The sequence below is a fragment of the Corvus kubaryi genome, unplaced genomic scaffold (genome assembly GCF_017639235.1).
Source record: "Corvus kubaryi isolate FWS band 111438036 unplaced genomic scaffold, C.kubaryi_AGA036_p1.0 37189, whole genome shotgun sequence".
NCBI classification, from domain to species: Eukaryota; Metazoa; Chordata; class Aves; order Passeriformes; family Corvidae; genus Corvus; species Corvus kubaryi.
This window is the reverse complement of record NW_024581054.1, coordinates 304,184-317,423: the sequence shown is the minus strand read 5'-3', so window position 1 is coordinate 317,423 and position 13,240 is coordinate 304,184. Positions and strand designations below refer to the sequence as shown.

Genomic DNA, 13,240 nt, shown 5'->3' with positions numbered 1-13,240 from the left:
CAGTCCTGTAATTCCTGCTGCAGATAGAAACCCCCCTCTGCTGAACTGAGCTCTTACTTAAAGACATTTCACTTGATGGTTTATATTTACAGACAAAAATGCTTTTTAGTTTTATAGGTGTTACTATTACCAAATGATTTGGTACTGGGATATAAGAATTATTACAAATTGAGGTTTCCTTGATCTATTTGTTGGATCTACAAAAGTTGGTGTCTTTTCCACGTACTCTCCATGTTACTGCATGGAGAAATTCGGAAGTACCAAAAGCATAAAATGGCAATAGGGTCTTTGTTACTTTTGTGATTCTCCTCACTCCTCTCTCTCTTCACTCCTCTTTTATGTTACAAAACATTTTTAAAGTGCAGATTTCTTTGCAGGAAATATCTCCAATTAAATTTTCTTTAATACTTGATGTTTTTCCTTCTTCTAAAGCTTTTCCGAGACCTTGGAGCTGGCAGATGACATGGCCATAGATATACCCCATATCTGGTTGTACCTGGCTGAGTTGGTGACCCCCATGTTAAAAGAAGGAGGAATCTCTATGAGAGAACTTATACAGTAAGTGATGCTTTCTCAGCTGTGCCTGCAAGGTTTTCACAGCGTGGTTCCCACCAGTCGGTGAAGGATGAGAGTGCTGGAGGCTCAGCTCCCCGGGAGCCAGTGGGAAGCTTGATGCACATCCTTGGGGGCCGCACCGGTCTGAGAGCTCTGCTGGGACGGGAGCTTGGTGCTTACACCCTTGGAGAGGGGTTTTATCCATAAATCTGCTGTTTGTTTCAGCTGAGCTTAAAAATACCCCAGTGCTGTAGAGTGGAGTCATTTGGGAGCGCTGGGAATTGGACCTGTAGCGAGTGAGGTATCGCAGAGGGGCCTGTGTGTCTCAGAGTGGTAACCGAAGGAGGGCAGGGTTAGGTGGGATATTTGGAATAAATTCCTCCCTGTGAGGGCGGGGAGGCCCTGGCACAGGGTGCCCAGAGCAGCTGTGGCTGCCCCTGGATCTCTGGCAGTGTCCAAGGCCAGGCGGGACACTGGGGCTTGGAGCAGCCTGGGACAGTGGGAGGTGTCCCTGCCCAAACTATGGGATTCGGTGTCTACCACCTGGGCATTTCCTTGAATGGGCACAAAACCTTGTCTGCAAGACTGGAAACCATTTCCCGGACCAGAATTCCTGTATTTTCTGTATGTCCTTACATATTTGGGGATTAACTGGAAGCCAGTGGAATGGTTCCTATTTCTATTACCAGTATATTAAGAAAATAACAGTATTTTCCCTCTACCCAAATACAGTATCCCACAAAAATTAGTGGATTTGACATTAAATATATCATACTTTTTGATGTAAAATTCAAGTCTTTGTAATTAGCCGTGTTGTGACAAGGTCACTGCATCACTAAATGTTTTATCAGCAGTGCTGGATTAATCAAATCCTTCCTCCCTGGCAGAAGTTAAAGGTGATTTCCTGCCTCAGTTTGCCCCTTGCTTTGCATTCCAAATACGAATTATAAAGAAAAAACACCTGGTTTTCTTTCATTCTAGAGAATTTAGCAAACCCTTGCTTCCTGTGGGAAGAGCCGGCATCTTGCTTGCTGAAATCTTGCACCTTCTATGCAAACAAATGGTGAGTGCCCAGGTGCTCCTGTCCTCCAGAGGGGAGGAGTGGATGCAGCGCTCGTGTTCATGCATGAAACCTACACCATTCCCACATGAGGACGTTTAGGGATGATCAGCCAGTCCAGATAACTTAGGAAACATGCCTCGCACCCCCAGTTTCCAACCAAGCCTTAAGAGGTTCCAAAAAGTTGAGTTAACTTTTTGTTTTCTCATCACTTTTCCCTTTTGCAGGTACCTTTGCACCTGGCTTCTCCCAGAAGCTAAGAGTGCTGAAATACTGCAAGAGGGACATGCTCAAGGGATTTCTGGGCTGACCAGAAGCAGCAAGTGCCGGGAATCTTGCGAGAGAGATGTTCTTGCAGACCGGAGAGGTTCTCAGGGTTCGGATAAGCTTCCGATGGCCTCAGACTGCTGGGTGCTTATCCAAACTAAACCTGCCGACTCTTGAGGTTCACCCAGCACTGGGGTAGTGACACCTCCTCACCCCGTGACTCCGAGAGCTCTCTTTCACACCTCACAGCTGCGTGTCCAACCAGTTTGGTGTTTTCCCTATAACTCATCTCCATTTTTGTCTTTTTTTTTCTTTTTTTTTTTAATCCAGCTAAATCCTGCACTTTGGGTAGTGTCTATTTCCAACCCCGTAAAATCCCTCACTTGCCTTTTTATATTTTTTCAAGCATGCATTCAAGTAAGGTTGAATGTTCCAGGAGCATTTCAGTCTTAACAGTGCAAAGAGTGTCTTTTTATTTATTTATTTTAGTCTTGTGCTTGTTTGGACAATCAACTTCCATTTTTTTTTTAACTATTCTGTGAAAGAAAAGCTGCTGTGCTCTGGGTGTGGAAGCACAGCCTTGGGTCTCTGTTTCTGCCACAGCTTTCTGATCCAGTCTCGTCCAGGCCAAGACTTGGACTCGGGTATTTCAGTGTAATATCAGCCATCTAATCCAGATCTTGATGGGTCAGAGCAGGAACTATGCACAGTTGGCTCTTAACAACCTATATCGTAAACTGAAAATTGTAATCTGCTTTGTAAACTAAAAGTCAGGCTGCATTTCTCGGCTTAGGCTACTCAGTGATCTCCTTGTGAGCAGGCACTGTAAGGTGAAACTCTGGCAGAGCATTTGGGTGAAAAGAGCTGGTTGTGCTCAGCATTTTTATTCTTATCAGAACTGTGTGTGTCAGAACTGGGCCCTCTGAGGCAGGAGGCTCAAAGGTCAGTGTGACATTAGAGGCTGCAAAAGGCTGAACTGTCTGTGCTCAAAGGCACTGCTCTCAAGGTTTGCATAAACTCTAGGAATTGAGGAGAGAATTTGGGATTATGTGCCTGAATTTGAGTCTTGGTCTCTGTGCAGAAAACAGCCGTGTAAATAAGGAATTTTCTTAAAGGAGCAGTGTGCCAGAGCCTTACTGTCGAGGCAGGGGAGCGTGAGTCACGGAGTAAGTCAGGAGAAGGATCTGAGTCATCCGTGCCAGCTCTGTGTCAGGCCGTGGGAAACTGTCCTGTTCCACTGCTCCTGGGTAACCTCGGAGGTCGTTGCGAGCCCCCCGTGTCACTTCTGCCTTGTCCGTTCCCCATCACGAGGCATTGCCCACCTGACAAGATGTGCATACCCGGGGGGATTGCACATGTGGTTTCTCTTGCACGAGGTCTCCAGATGTTCTCACTCATTGCTGGGCGTTTGTTGGGTGGCTGAGCTGTCCATTATTCCTCCTGACACAGCTGCACCATTCCGGCCCCTGTGAGCTCCCGGGGTGTCGCTCAGCTCTTTAAACTGGACAAACTGCTTGTGTTTCAGAGCCATAAGAAAGTGGGAGCCTTGTGGAGGGAGTCTGGCCTCAGTTGGAAGGACTACTTGCCCGAAGGGGAGGATGTACATACCTTTCTCATGGAACAAGTGAGTTCAGATCATTGGCTCGATCATCCCGTTTGTTCATCCTCTTCCATCCCATTCTTATGTGCAGTTGGAATATGGGGTGAGGTGTCTCGAGTTGGGGTAGATGATTTCAGCACCACCTTTTGAAGCACAGGGAGGACAAGCCTGTCCCCACTGCTCCCAGACACACATCTCAGGTCTCCTGACTTCCTCTAGGAGACCTGTTTCTCCAGCTGGGAAAAAAATTTCAAGAATGAGTTTTGGAGCAAGGACAGATAATCTGCAGAAGGGCCACAATAAATGGTAGCAGTTATTCACTCATCCCACCTTGGACTATGATCCTGGAGGGGGCCAGGAACTGATGGAGGCACCTCACCTCTTGCTGGTGCTGCTCCTCAGGAAGACACTGTCTCCCTTCGGAGCTTCGAGTGATCTGCTGCCCTGTTCCGGCACTTTGGAAGTGCTGCAGGAAATGAAATTGTTACCATGGCCTGGGCCTCACTGAGGGGACTGCAGCCCCTCTTGTCACAGTTTTCAAGGAATTGGGGCACTGGCTGCAATTCCTTTGAGCCAGTGCCAGCTCTGGTCATTGCATTCCAGCCCCTATAGCTCCAGCTGGGCAACACACGCTTGATTTTTTGCTCTGCTGTGCAGGGCTGGAGCTGCCTGAGGTACCTCGTTGTCTTTGCTGGATAATGTAGTTCCCATGTGTTGGTAAAATGCTTCCTAACCTTTGGAACAGGGAAAGTTTATATTGCTGTAATGATAACTAAGCAGCTGGAAGATGCCAGGAAGCAGAATTAAATGTAGTTTCCTGCTTCAATCTGGTGTAATTCAGCCTAGGGAAGTGCGTTTCACTGATTCTCATCATCACATGTGGTGTTGCAGAAGTTGGAGTTCGCGGAGTCCAACTGTTCCAGTTCCTCAGAAGCACTTTCAGAGAAAGAACTCTCTGCGGAAGAGCTGAACAAGCAGCTGGAAAAACTCATTGTTGAGGACAAGGCGAATGATGAACAAATCTTTGATTGGGTAGAGGTACAAAGAGATTTTCACCCTCCCTGCAGACTGTTTAACTGCTTTTGTTAATATGTTCTGGTCTGAACATCTCGGGGTTTAGGACACTGCAAGGATTTGGTCTGTACAATCAACACTTCCAAATAATTAAAATCTAAAATATTATCAGTTATTTAAGAGTCAGCTTTAGGAAGGAAGAATTTTAGCCATATTAACTGTGTAACTGCCTTTTAAATACTGTAGACTTTCTGACACTGAATATCCTACTTCTGCCACTTAGTACATTCTAGATGTACACTGCTACATCGTTTCTTCACAAAATAGGGAAGAGAGCCTTCTCACTACTTTTTTCCAACATGACCTCTGCAAATTTCCCCCTGTAAAAACATCCTGGGCAGTCACTGAGAGCACCTTTTCCCAGTGCCTGCCCAGTGCGCTGGAAGAGAAAGAAAAAAAAGAGGAAAAAGCCTGTCAACCCACTGGTCTTTGCTCTCTGTCTCTGGCTGCATTCTTTAACCCAGATGTTTAGTGTCCAAAATTATACCCAGCCTGATGCATTTACATCTGTGCTTACACTAAATCTTGGTCAGCTTCAGTTCAGTTATTTCTGTGGCAGAGCAATGTGTTAGAAATGTCATTTTTCCACTGCTGTTAGAGGAGTCGAGAGTGGAACAAAAGCAGCACTGAAGATCTGGGATCACCCACAGGCTCTTTGGAGCCTTGGACAAGTTCCACAGCCATTCCCTGAATTTCTTTTGCAAAGCAAACAATCTCCACCCAAGGAACACGCCATAAAGTTTGTTGGAAAAGCCTGGAACTCTTTGAAACTGTGTAAGGGCATTGCAGGAGCCTGGCATGGTTGGTTTGGTTCTGCAGACAAACGGCTCCTTGTGGGAGGCATTCAATGGCACATGGATCCCATGGGAACTGGTGTTGCCTGTTGACATCCCTGAGGGAGTTTCAAGGAGTGAGTGGGGAAGCCGAGGGTTTGCAGGGGTGAGCTGGGTTTGTGCTGCAGCAGCAGCTGAGCCTGGACGTGCTGCCGGATTCAGTGCTGGAGTTTGGAAGCAGTCGCGCTCCTGCAGCGCTGTGTTTTTAACTGGCCCATTTACTCTTGATTCCAGGCTAATCTAGATGAAAGCCAGATGAGTTCACCTACATTCCTTAGAGCTTTAATGACATCAGTTTGTAAAGCAGCTATTATAGGTGAGTAACTTGCAGTGTAAACACCACACAAACCAAACCTGCAAAGAATTATTTGGTGTTTTTCAGGTTTATATCACATTTCCCTGCCCAAGGCTGTGTTTTATCACACACTAAGGCTACTCCATCATTTGGGATTGTGCCCGAGAGCAGGGTGTCCCTTCCCCATGGGACAGCCAGGTGCTTTGCCGAGTGTGGTGTTCCCGAGGTGACCCTGGTGTGTCCCAGTGACCTTGTGTGAGCGGGGGTTTCAGACAGCGCTGGGTAATGCCAGCTTGCTCGTCGATTTTCTTGACAAAGGTGGAAATGACTGAGATCATCATTAAGGCAGTTAACATTTCCACTCCTATGTCAGCAAAGATGCGTGGGCACCCCAGCAGTGGCAGCGTGGGCTGTGGGAAGAAGCCAGTCTGGGGCTCAGGCTTGTAAGAGTTTTATATCTGAAGTTTCAGTTTCATAAGGATGGTTTATGTGGATTGCTTGCCTGTACAGCTGTTGGCTGGAAACACAGGAAAGGGAGGGCTCCCAAGTCAGACACGTGAGCCTTGGAGCCTCAGGGGAGTTGAGTAAAGCACTGCAGCCAGAAACATCTGCTCACTTCACTTGGTTTTCTTTTAACTTTACTGTTGGCATCTGGCAAAGCAAAAAGTGGTGCTTGTAAAGGGTCTGGTTCTGCTCTGAGCTGTGGTTTGGGGGAGAGAATGGGCTGGATTCCACCGCGGGAGGGAGGGGAGGGACAGCCCAGCTCCTTCCTCTCTCTGGGAACAGAACCTTGCTCGTGCCACCTAGTGTTAACAGAGACATGACACAGAATTTCATTTACAATGTTTAAGGGTTCCCTGTTGTCAGGAAAGTCATCCTCTGGTGTAAATTTTGACCTTGCCTTTAACTGAGTCTTTTTCTTTTGTTTTCAAAATATCACTTAATTGGGTTGTGTGATGTACTTGAAAGCTGCTGAATAATTTATCCATGTGGCTGAGGGACTTCTAATGCATATTTTTTATATATTCCTATTTCCTATGTCATGTGCAACTTAAAATTCTGTTTCTGCCCTGGTATTAAAAAAAAAAAAAAAGAATTTTCTAAAAACCTTCTAAACGCAATTGCCTGTGGAGGCACGATTTGCACTGCAAGGTAAAGTTGTGCTGCTTCTGTGTGTTTTAGAGCTGGGGTCACTGCAGACACTGGCTGAATTTGGGGAACTTTAAGGACCAAGACTTCCAGAAATAGCCATTAACCAAAAATAGTTCCTGTTGTTTCTCATCCTCCTTTTCTCTCCACTCTGATCTGTGTTTGTGATTGTTATTTGCATAAATAAAGGCAGTCAAAAACCTGTCCCTGTTGCCATGTGCCAAAGCTGACCCTGCTTTCTCCTCTTCCCCTCAGCGGACTCTTCCAGCTTCCGAGTGGACACTGCTGTTATCAAACAGAGAGTGCCCATCCTACTCAAGTACCTGGACTCAGACACAGAGAAGGAACTACAAGCACTTTATGCACTACAAGCATCAATAGTAAAACTTGATCAACCTCCTAGTAAGTGTTGCCTTTGTGCTGGGATTCTGTGGGAGACTGGGAGAGGATGTGCTTTTCCTTACCTTTGTAGGTAGCAGGTGAGAGAAGCCGGTGTGTGGTGGGTTCAGCTTGTCCAAATTCCAGCTTTTTAGAGCAGCTCAGGTACCCAAATGCTTGGCCAGAGGCCGACTCTTCTTTTGGTTGCTCCTGTGAGCAGGCACACAGAAGGAAGGACAAATGTCTGTTGATAAAAAGAGAGGAAAAAAAGAGCAGTAAAAAAAAATCTGTTGAGTTTGCAGTACCTGGGCATGTGAGCGCATGGGTATTATTATTATTGCATTGCTACTCCACAGATGTCTGTGGGCTTGGAGGGAGTAAAATGAGTTAGTCAACTGATGATTTTTGTCCCAAAGATGCTACAGAAAACTCTTGTGGGACAAGAGGCAAAGGAATAGCTAAAGAAACAGGGATTCCCAGGGAATCTGCAGCACAAAATCCAAGAGTGCCTCAAAACACCCAGCACTATCGTCCTTAGTGCCCTTTATGGCATTAGTTGGGCATTATCCCTCCTGCTGAGCCACAAAAATCTGGGGTTTGAGGGAATCCAGATGTGTGGTCCAGAGGAGATGGGCTGCTGCGGGTTCTGCTTGCCAGCCAATCTCTAGATAACGTATTCCCACAGCTGCTTTCCCAGCTTTCCCTCTTCTCTGACAGTGTCAAAGGGGTTGGTTTTCCCCCTCACCTGAGTGTGAGCAGCCAGGAAGCAATAACTGAGTAAGAGCCCTTTATTTTCCTTGTCTCTCCATCTCCTGTGCCAAGAGGTCGCGTTAATCCCCTTATCTGCAGGCGTGTCTCTGGCCACAGCCACAGCTGACAGATGTTCCCTCCTGTTATTCCATTACTGCAGATTTGTTGCGGATGTTTTTTGATTGCCTGTATGATGAGGAGGTCATTTCGGAGGATGCCTTCTACAAGTGGGAAAGCAGCAAGGACCCAGCGGAGCAGAACGGGAAAGGAGTAGCGCTAAAATCTGTCACGGCGTTCTTCACGTGGCTACGGGAGGCCGAAGAGGAGTCAGAGGATAATTAAAACTTAAAATACAGATTACAAACAAACAAACAAAAAAGAAACAATTTAAGTATTTTTTTAAAAAGTTTCATGTCTTCGCCAATCACAGTGCAGCAAGGCCAATTCTCTCTCGCAGACCCCCCTTGCCCCACACACGCACGAGTGGGAGAGGTAAAACCCGATAAACACCGAGGTGATCATGGAGGCAAAAAGGTACTTGAAAAAAACCCACAAAAGTAAACTTCAAACCTGAGGGCGGGAGCACTAAACCAAAATACCTGTATTATTTATAGAAAATATTTTCTGTTTTAATCTTTTTCTTTTCTTTTTAAACAAGGACTCATACTTAGGAAAACACACAGCAAAACAAATCTGTTTAGCAAGAACAAAAACAAGTTGAAAACTTTTAATTTATTATTTTAAGGACTGCAAATGCCAGTGTAATTTTTAAATTTGCAGTTTCTGTAAACAAATTGTATAATAGAACAAAAGCAGAGAAATAAATTTCCCTCCCCTTCATAAGCACCTCAGTTTTGTTTCAAAGCATGATAAATAGACAAAACTTTGAAGGGGGTTGGGGTGAGCTAGATGAGGACAAGATAATTTTTTTTTTATTGTCATCAGATTTTTCTGCCTGCCTCTCAGCTTGCTTCTGAAATTTAAAAAGAAAATAGTAATCAAACCATACGTAACCTTGGATCAGAAGGAAATGCATTTGAGAAAACCGCTGCGGACCAGAGTGCTCCGAAAATAACTCATTGAAAACCGTGCTACCCCGGGGAAAAAAGTACTAGTGATACTTTGAGAACCTTTAGAGCAACTTTAAGGCTTGTAAATACATAGAACAAATATTTAAAAAAAAAAAAAAAAAAAAAAAGAAAAAAAGAAATTGACTCAATACTATTCTTTTCACTTTCAAAATATAAAGAACAAAATAAAGACAAACATTGCAAGTTTAAAAGAAAGTAAAACGACTTCTCCTTTGACAGCTGCTGAATGTGTGCACCATCCTGAGCGGTGCTGGCTTCCTTGGTGTGCCGTAGGTCCTCGGGCCCAAATTGTGTACATATAGTGTGTGTCTGTATGTGTGACTACCAAAAATGAAGGGTGAGAGCAATTGTTGTTTTAAAAAAAAAAGGAAAAAAGGGGTTGCTGTTGTGCTGAGAGAACTCCCTGGCCAGGGAGCAGCCGGTGGCTGCGGGGCCACGTAGGTGCGGTTGGTTCCTGAGGCTGGGACGTGACCTTGGGGCAGACGGTGCCCAATCCCAGCTGGGTTTCTCCAGCCATGTGGCAGCCGCGTCTCTCGTGCGACTTGGATCAGTGGCGTCATCCGGGTGACCCTGGGAGCTCCAGAGATCGCAGCAGTGTGAGCCGAGATCCGACAGCCGTGCGCCCGTGGCCGCCGCCCTTCGCCCGCTGTGCCTGCGCAGCCAGACCCGGACAGGGGAACCCAGCGCCAGGGAACGGGTGGAGGAGCGACGGGTGCTCGCCCGGCCCAGCCCGCCCAGGTCCACGTCCACAGTGCCAGCACGGCCGGGGACAGAACCACAGCCATGGGAGCCCCTTCCCGTGTGCCCAGCGGGACCCAGGCCCCGGTGCTGCTCCAAACCGAGCTGCTGCTGAGGACGGGAAGGCCCTCGTGCGCCTCTCTGCAGCCACCAAAGATGACCTGCTGGCTCTCATTGTGAGAAGCACCTGCCATCAAGGACTCTGCAAAGCTGGGGAAGCCCTGAAATGTGGTTTGTGAACTGTGGGCCATGGACCGTGAGTAACCCATGGAGCATTTGTTGGGGGTCTCTGCAGCACTGGCTGCTCACATGATGCTTTTTCTCTCCAGCTGCTAAATCACTTCTTTTAAAAAAAAAAAAAAAAGATACAAAACACCCCAACAACAACAAAAAAAACAAAAAAAGAAGGGAAGAAAGGCTACAAATACATTAAATACTTTTCTAGTCTTACTTTTACATGTAAACAATTGCTGTACTTGCCTAAGGATGTGATTTGATCACCACGGGGAAGGGAGGAGGTGCCTGGCTGTGGCCAGAGGGGAGATGTCCATGAGACACTTTCCCTGTTAATGTGTTCCACACCATGAATCTGAGCTAGAGAATCCATGGCCTAAAACACTAGAGCATTGTTTGGTTATTTTTTTTTTAGTAACAATAAAACACTTTTCTCTGATGTTTTGTTAAAAAAAAAGGAAAAAAAGAAAAAAATATTCTCACCGTTAATGTATGTTCATGTATCTGCGTGTACCACATCCAGTGATGCCTCGGCCTCGCCGTTGGGCCCAGAGGTTTGGATGGGCTCTCAAGGTCTCCAAAAGGTCTCTCCCCACGGAACCCCCACCCACCAGGGCTCCAGCAGTGTCCGTTAAACCTCTGCAGAAGGTCGTGTGGGTGCTCTTCTTCCAAAAGGCTTTTTTTTGAGTGGAACATGGTGGTTTGTAGTAGTTAAATAGTTCAATTAAATGGATGCGAGTTTGTATGTAAATAAGGGTAAATATTTGCCAAATCAGTGTGGGCAAATGATGGAATTCCTCTCAGGGTGGGCAGTGTCAGAGGCTGCAGGGAACGTGAGTGTGCAACAGCAGAGCTGTGCAAGGAGTGATTCCTCTCTCATTGCCTTGGATCAGAAAGGATGAACTTGCTGTAGAGCCTTTTAACAGCCCTGTGAATCCAGTGTGTCAGGGCTGGGAAATCTGTCTGGGGAGCTTAAACCTTCTGGCTGAAAGAGTTGGAAAACCACTGGCTGGAGGGAATGGGAATGGCCGGCAGGTGGGTAGAGGTGAGGTGAGAAAGTCTTTCCCCCTTTTGTTAGAGCCTTCTACGTTAGATATTCGAGGGGGTGAGAACTTGCCCTGTTAGTGTCCTGCAGAGGCCAGGAAGGGACTTCTCAGAGATTTTCAGGAGGGGTTTTTCAGAATTGTCCGAAGTTGGGTTTGCAGCATGGCAAGTTCTGGCTGCTCTGAAGTTAAATCAGTTCAGCTGCACTCTGGATGCTGTGAGCAGTTTATGCACAAGGCCTTGACATCGCCAGCTGTGGGTGTGTCACCTGAAGTTACAGCTTCCCAACAATCACTGCAAGGAGCAGGACTCCTGACTCCTTCCTCTGCTTCTCTTGTGTTCTTTGCCATGTACTTACTGCCCCCAGTTGCTTTCCAGTTTCCTTGTAGATCAGCACAGATTTGCACGTGGTTGTGGCTCCTCAGGATGCGGCTCATGAAAGATCTTTGTAACCACTTTCCTGTGACGGTGTTAAAATACAAAAAAACTGTAAGATACGTGAAATAGAAAAGGGAATTTTTAATTAAAACAGGTTCCCATGGGAATGTGGTTTGCAGGAGCTTCATTTTGTGTGAGGAGAGATGAGCTGTGGTCACTGACCTAAGGTTACAGGAAAGCCTCAGCAGGGAGGGCAGCAGGTTTACACCAAGAATACTACAGGTTATGCTGAGGTTTTGTCTCCTGGCCTTGATCCTGTTTAAAAACATCTTGTGTGCAGGCTCCTGACCATGGCAGCAGGGAGTTAATGCAGCTCAGGGGGAAGAGTGGCATTAGAATCATTTCCACTGCTGGGAGCCCTTCTTTTCCTAAGGCTGGGGCACTGTTGGAAGCACAGGCAAGGAGCAGATGCATTGCTTACATCCCTCTTTATTACTGAGAATGTCTCCAAACCTGAAGCCACCAAACAGCTCATTTTCAGGCCAGGTGTCTGCCTAAGGCTGGTTTCTTTCTAGGAAAGTGTTTTCAGAAAGGGAACAGCCATTTCTGGGAATGAAGTCAGAAAATGCACTGATCCCAGATGCTGCGCTCTCTCTGCTTGTGTCAACATGTTCAAGTTTCATCTAATTTTCTGAAAAAGCCTCAGGTCCAGGAGCAGATCTCAGTGTGCGGAAAAGTCTTTTCATAGAATCCTAGAATATGCTGAGTTGGAAGGGACCCATCAGGTTCATGGAGTCCAGCTCCTGGGGGTTTTTTTGCCTGGGATCAGCCCTCGCTGGTGCAGGACATGGTAACCCACATGGCAGGAGAGGCTCAGGAGAAGGGATTCCTCTGCAGGGATGGGTTTTAGTGTGCACAAGGCAGGTTTAAACCAGTAGTAGCTTACACCGGTTGTTGCTGCAACCCACAGAGCTTTTGTTCCAACAAAAAGATTGTTTTTACTGATAAAGGAAAAACAGAGTCTCTAAAAAGTCCCCTTAACTTGCTGAGCATCCTGAAAACATTTAAAGCCAACTGCAGATGTTGCCATCTTCTTGCCAGAGGGTGGCTGTGATTGTTCTTGCTGCATTTGGTTCCATGATGAGTTGTTTGTAGAAGAAAGAAAAAAGGCTCCTGAAGCTGGTTGCCTTGTCAGAAGTGTCCTGTGCAGAGCACAGAAACTGTTAGCCAGGTCTGCATGCTTGATTTCTTTCACAGATGCTAGAGAGTTTAACTTTGGGGCAGGAAGCTCAAAATCAGACCTTCCCACAATGTTTTTGTGCCCTTATATCCAACACCCCTGGCCCTGAGGCAGTGAACCACCTGTAGGAGAGCTGGCTGCTGGCTGCCGGTCAGATGTGAGGGTGAGATGCTGCATGGTTGGAGTTGGGCCAGGAATGCTGGGCTCTACCTGGGGTGAATCCATCAGGAGGTGTTCGGGCTGGCAAGTGCTCCGAGCTCCCACTTCTCCCAGTCAAGGCTGGGAACTGGAACTTGACCTTCCTGCTCTTTGGAAGGTATTGGCCTGGAAGCTGCCAACTGGGCAGTATCTGCAGCCGAGCAGTGTCAGCAGGAGCCACTGGCTTTTCATGAGGTGCCAACCCTGAGGTTTGCACAAGGCCCTGCACGCTGACAGAAACTCCAGGTTTGCTGTGCCTGGGGCCACGTTCAACTTGCAACAACCATAGGGTGGAGCCTGGGGACCAGGAGACTTCAGCCCAGAGGATCCTGCTTGGCTTTTCTTTGGATAGACAA

General features: G+C 46.8%; 1 protein-coding gene across 13 annotated transcripts in view; it reads left to right on the top strand.

Annotated features, from left to right (window-relative positions):
* Positions 1-11,613, top strand: part of EIF4G3 (eukaryotic translation initiation factor 4 gamma 3) — a 143,144-nt gene extending 131,531 nt beyond the window's left edge. For 12 of the 13 annotated variants that reach the window (XM_042022168.1, XM_042022166.1, XM_042022164.1 and 9 more), the window contains 7 exons: positions 433-558; positions 1,537-1,618; positions 3,408-3,506; positions 4,374-4,520; positions 5,624-5,705; positions 7,089-7,235; positions 8,122-11,613. In XM_042022168.1, coding sequence (XP_041878102.1) covers positions 433-558; positions 1,537-1,618; positions 3,408-3,506; positions 4,374-4,520; positions 5,624-5,705; positions 7,089-7,235; positions 8,122-8,303 — 865 coding nt within the window. In that variant the 3' untranslated portion in view covers positions 8,304-11,613. Of the gene's footprint in view, positions 1-432; positions 559-1,536; positions 1,619-1,842; positions 2,009-3,407; positions 3,507-4,373; positions 4,521-5,623; positions 5,706-7,088; positions 7,236-8,121 lie in introns of those variants that run through there. The other variant, XM_042022171.1, reaches the window with a different exon arrangement.
* The last annotated feature ends 1,627 nt before the right edge of the window (positions 11,614-13,240 follow it).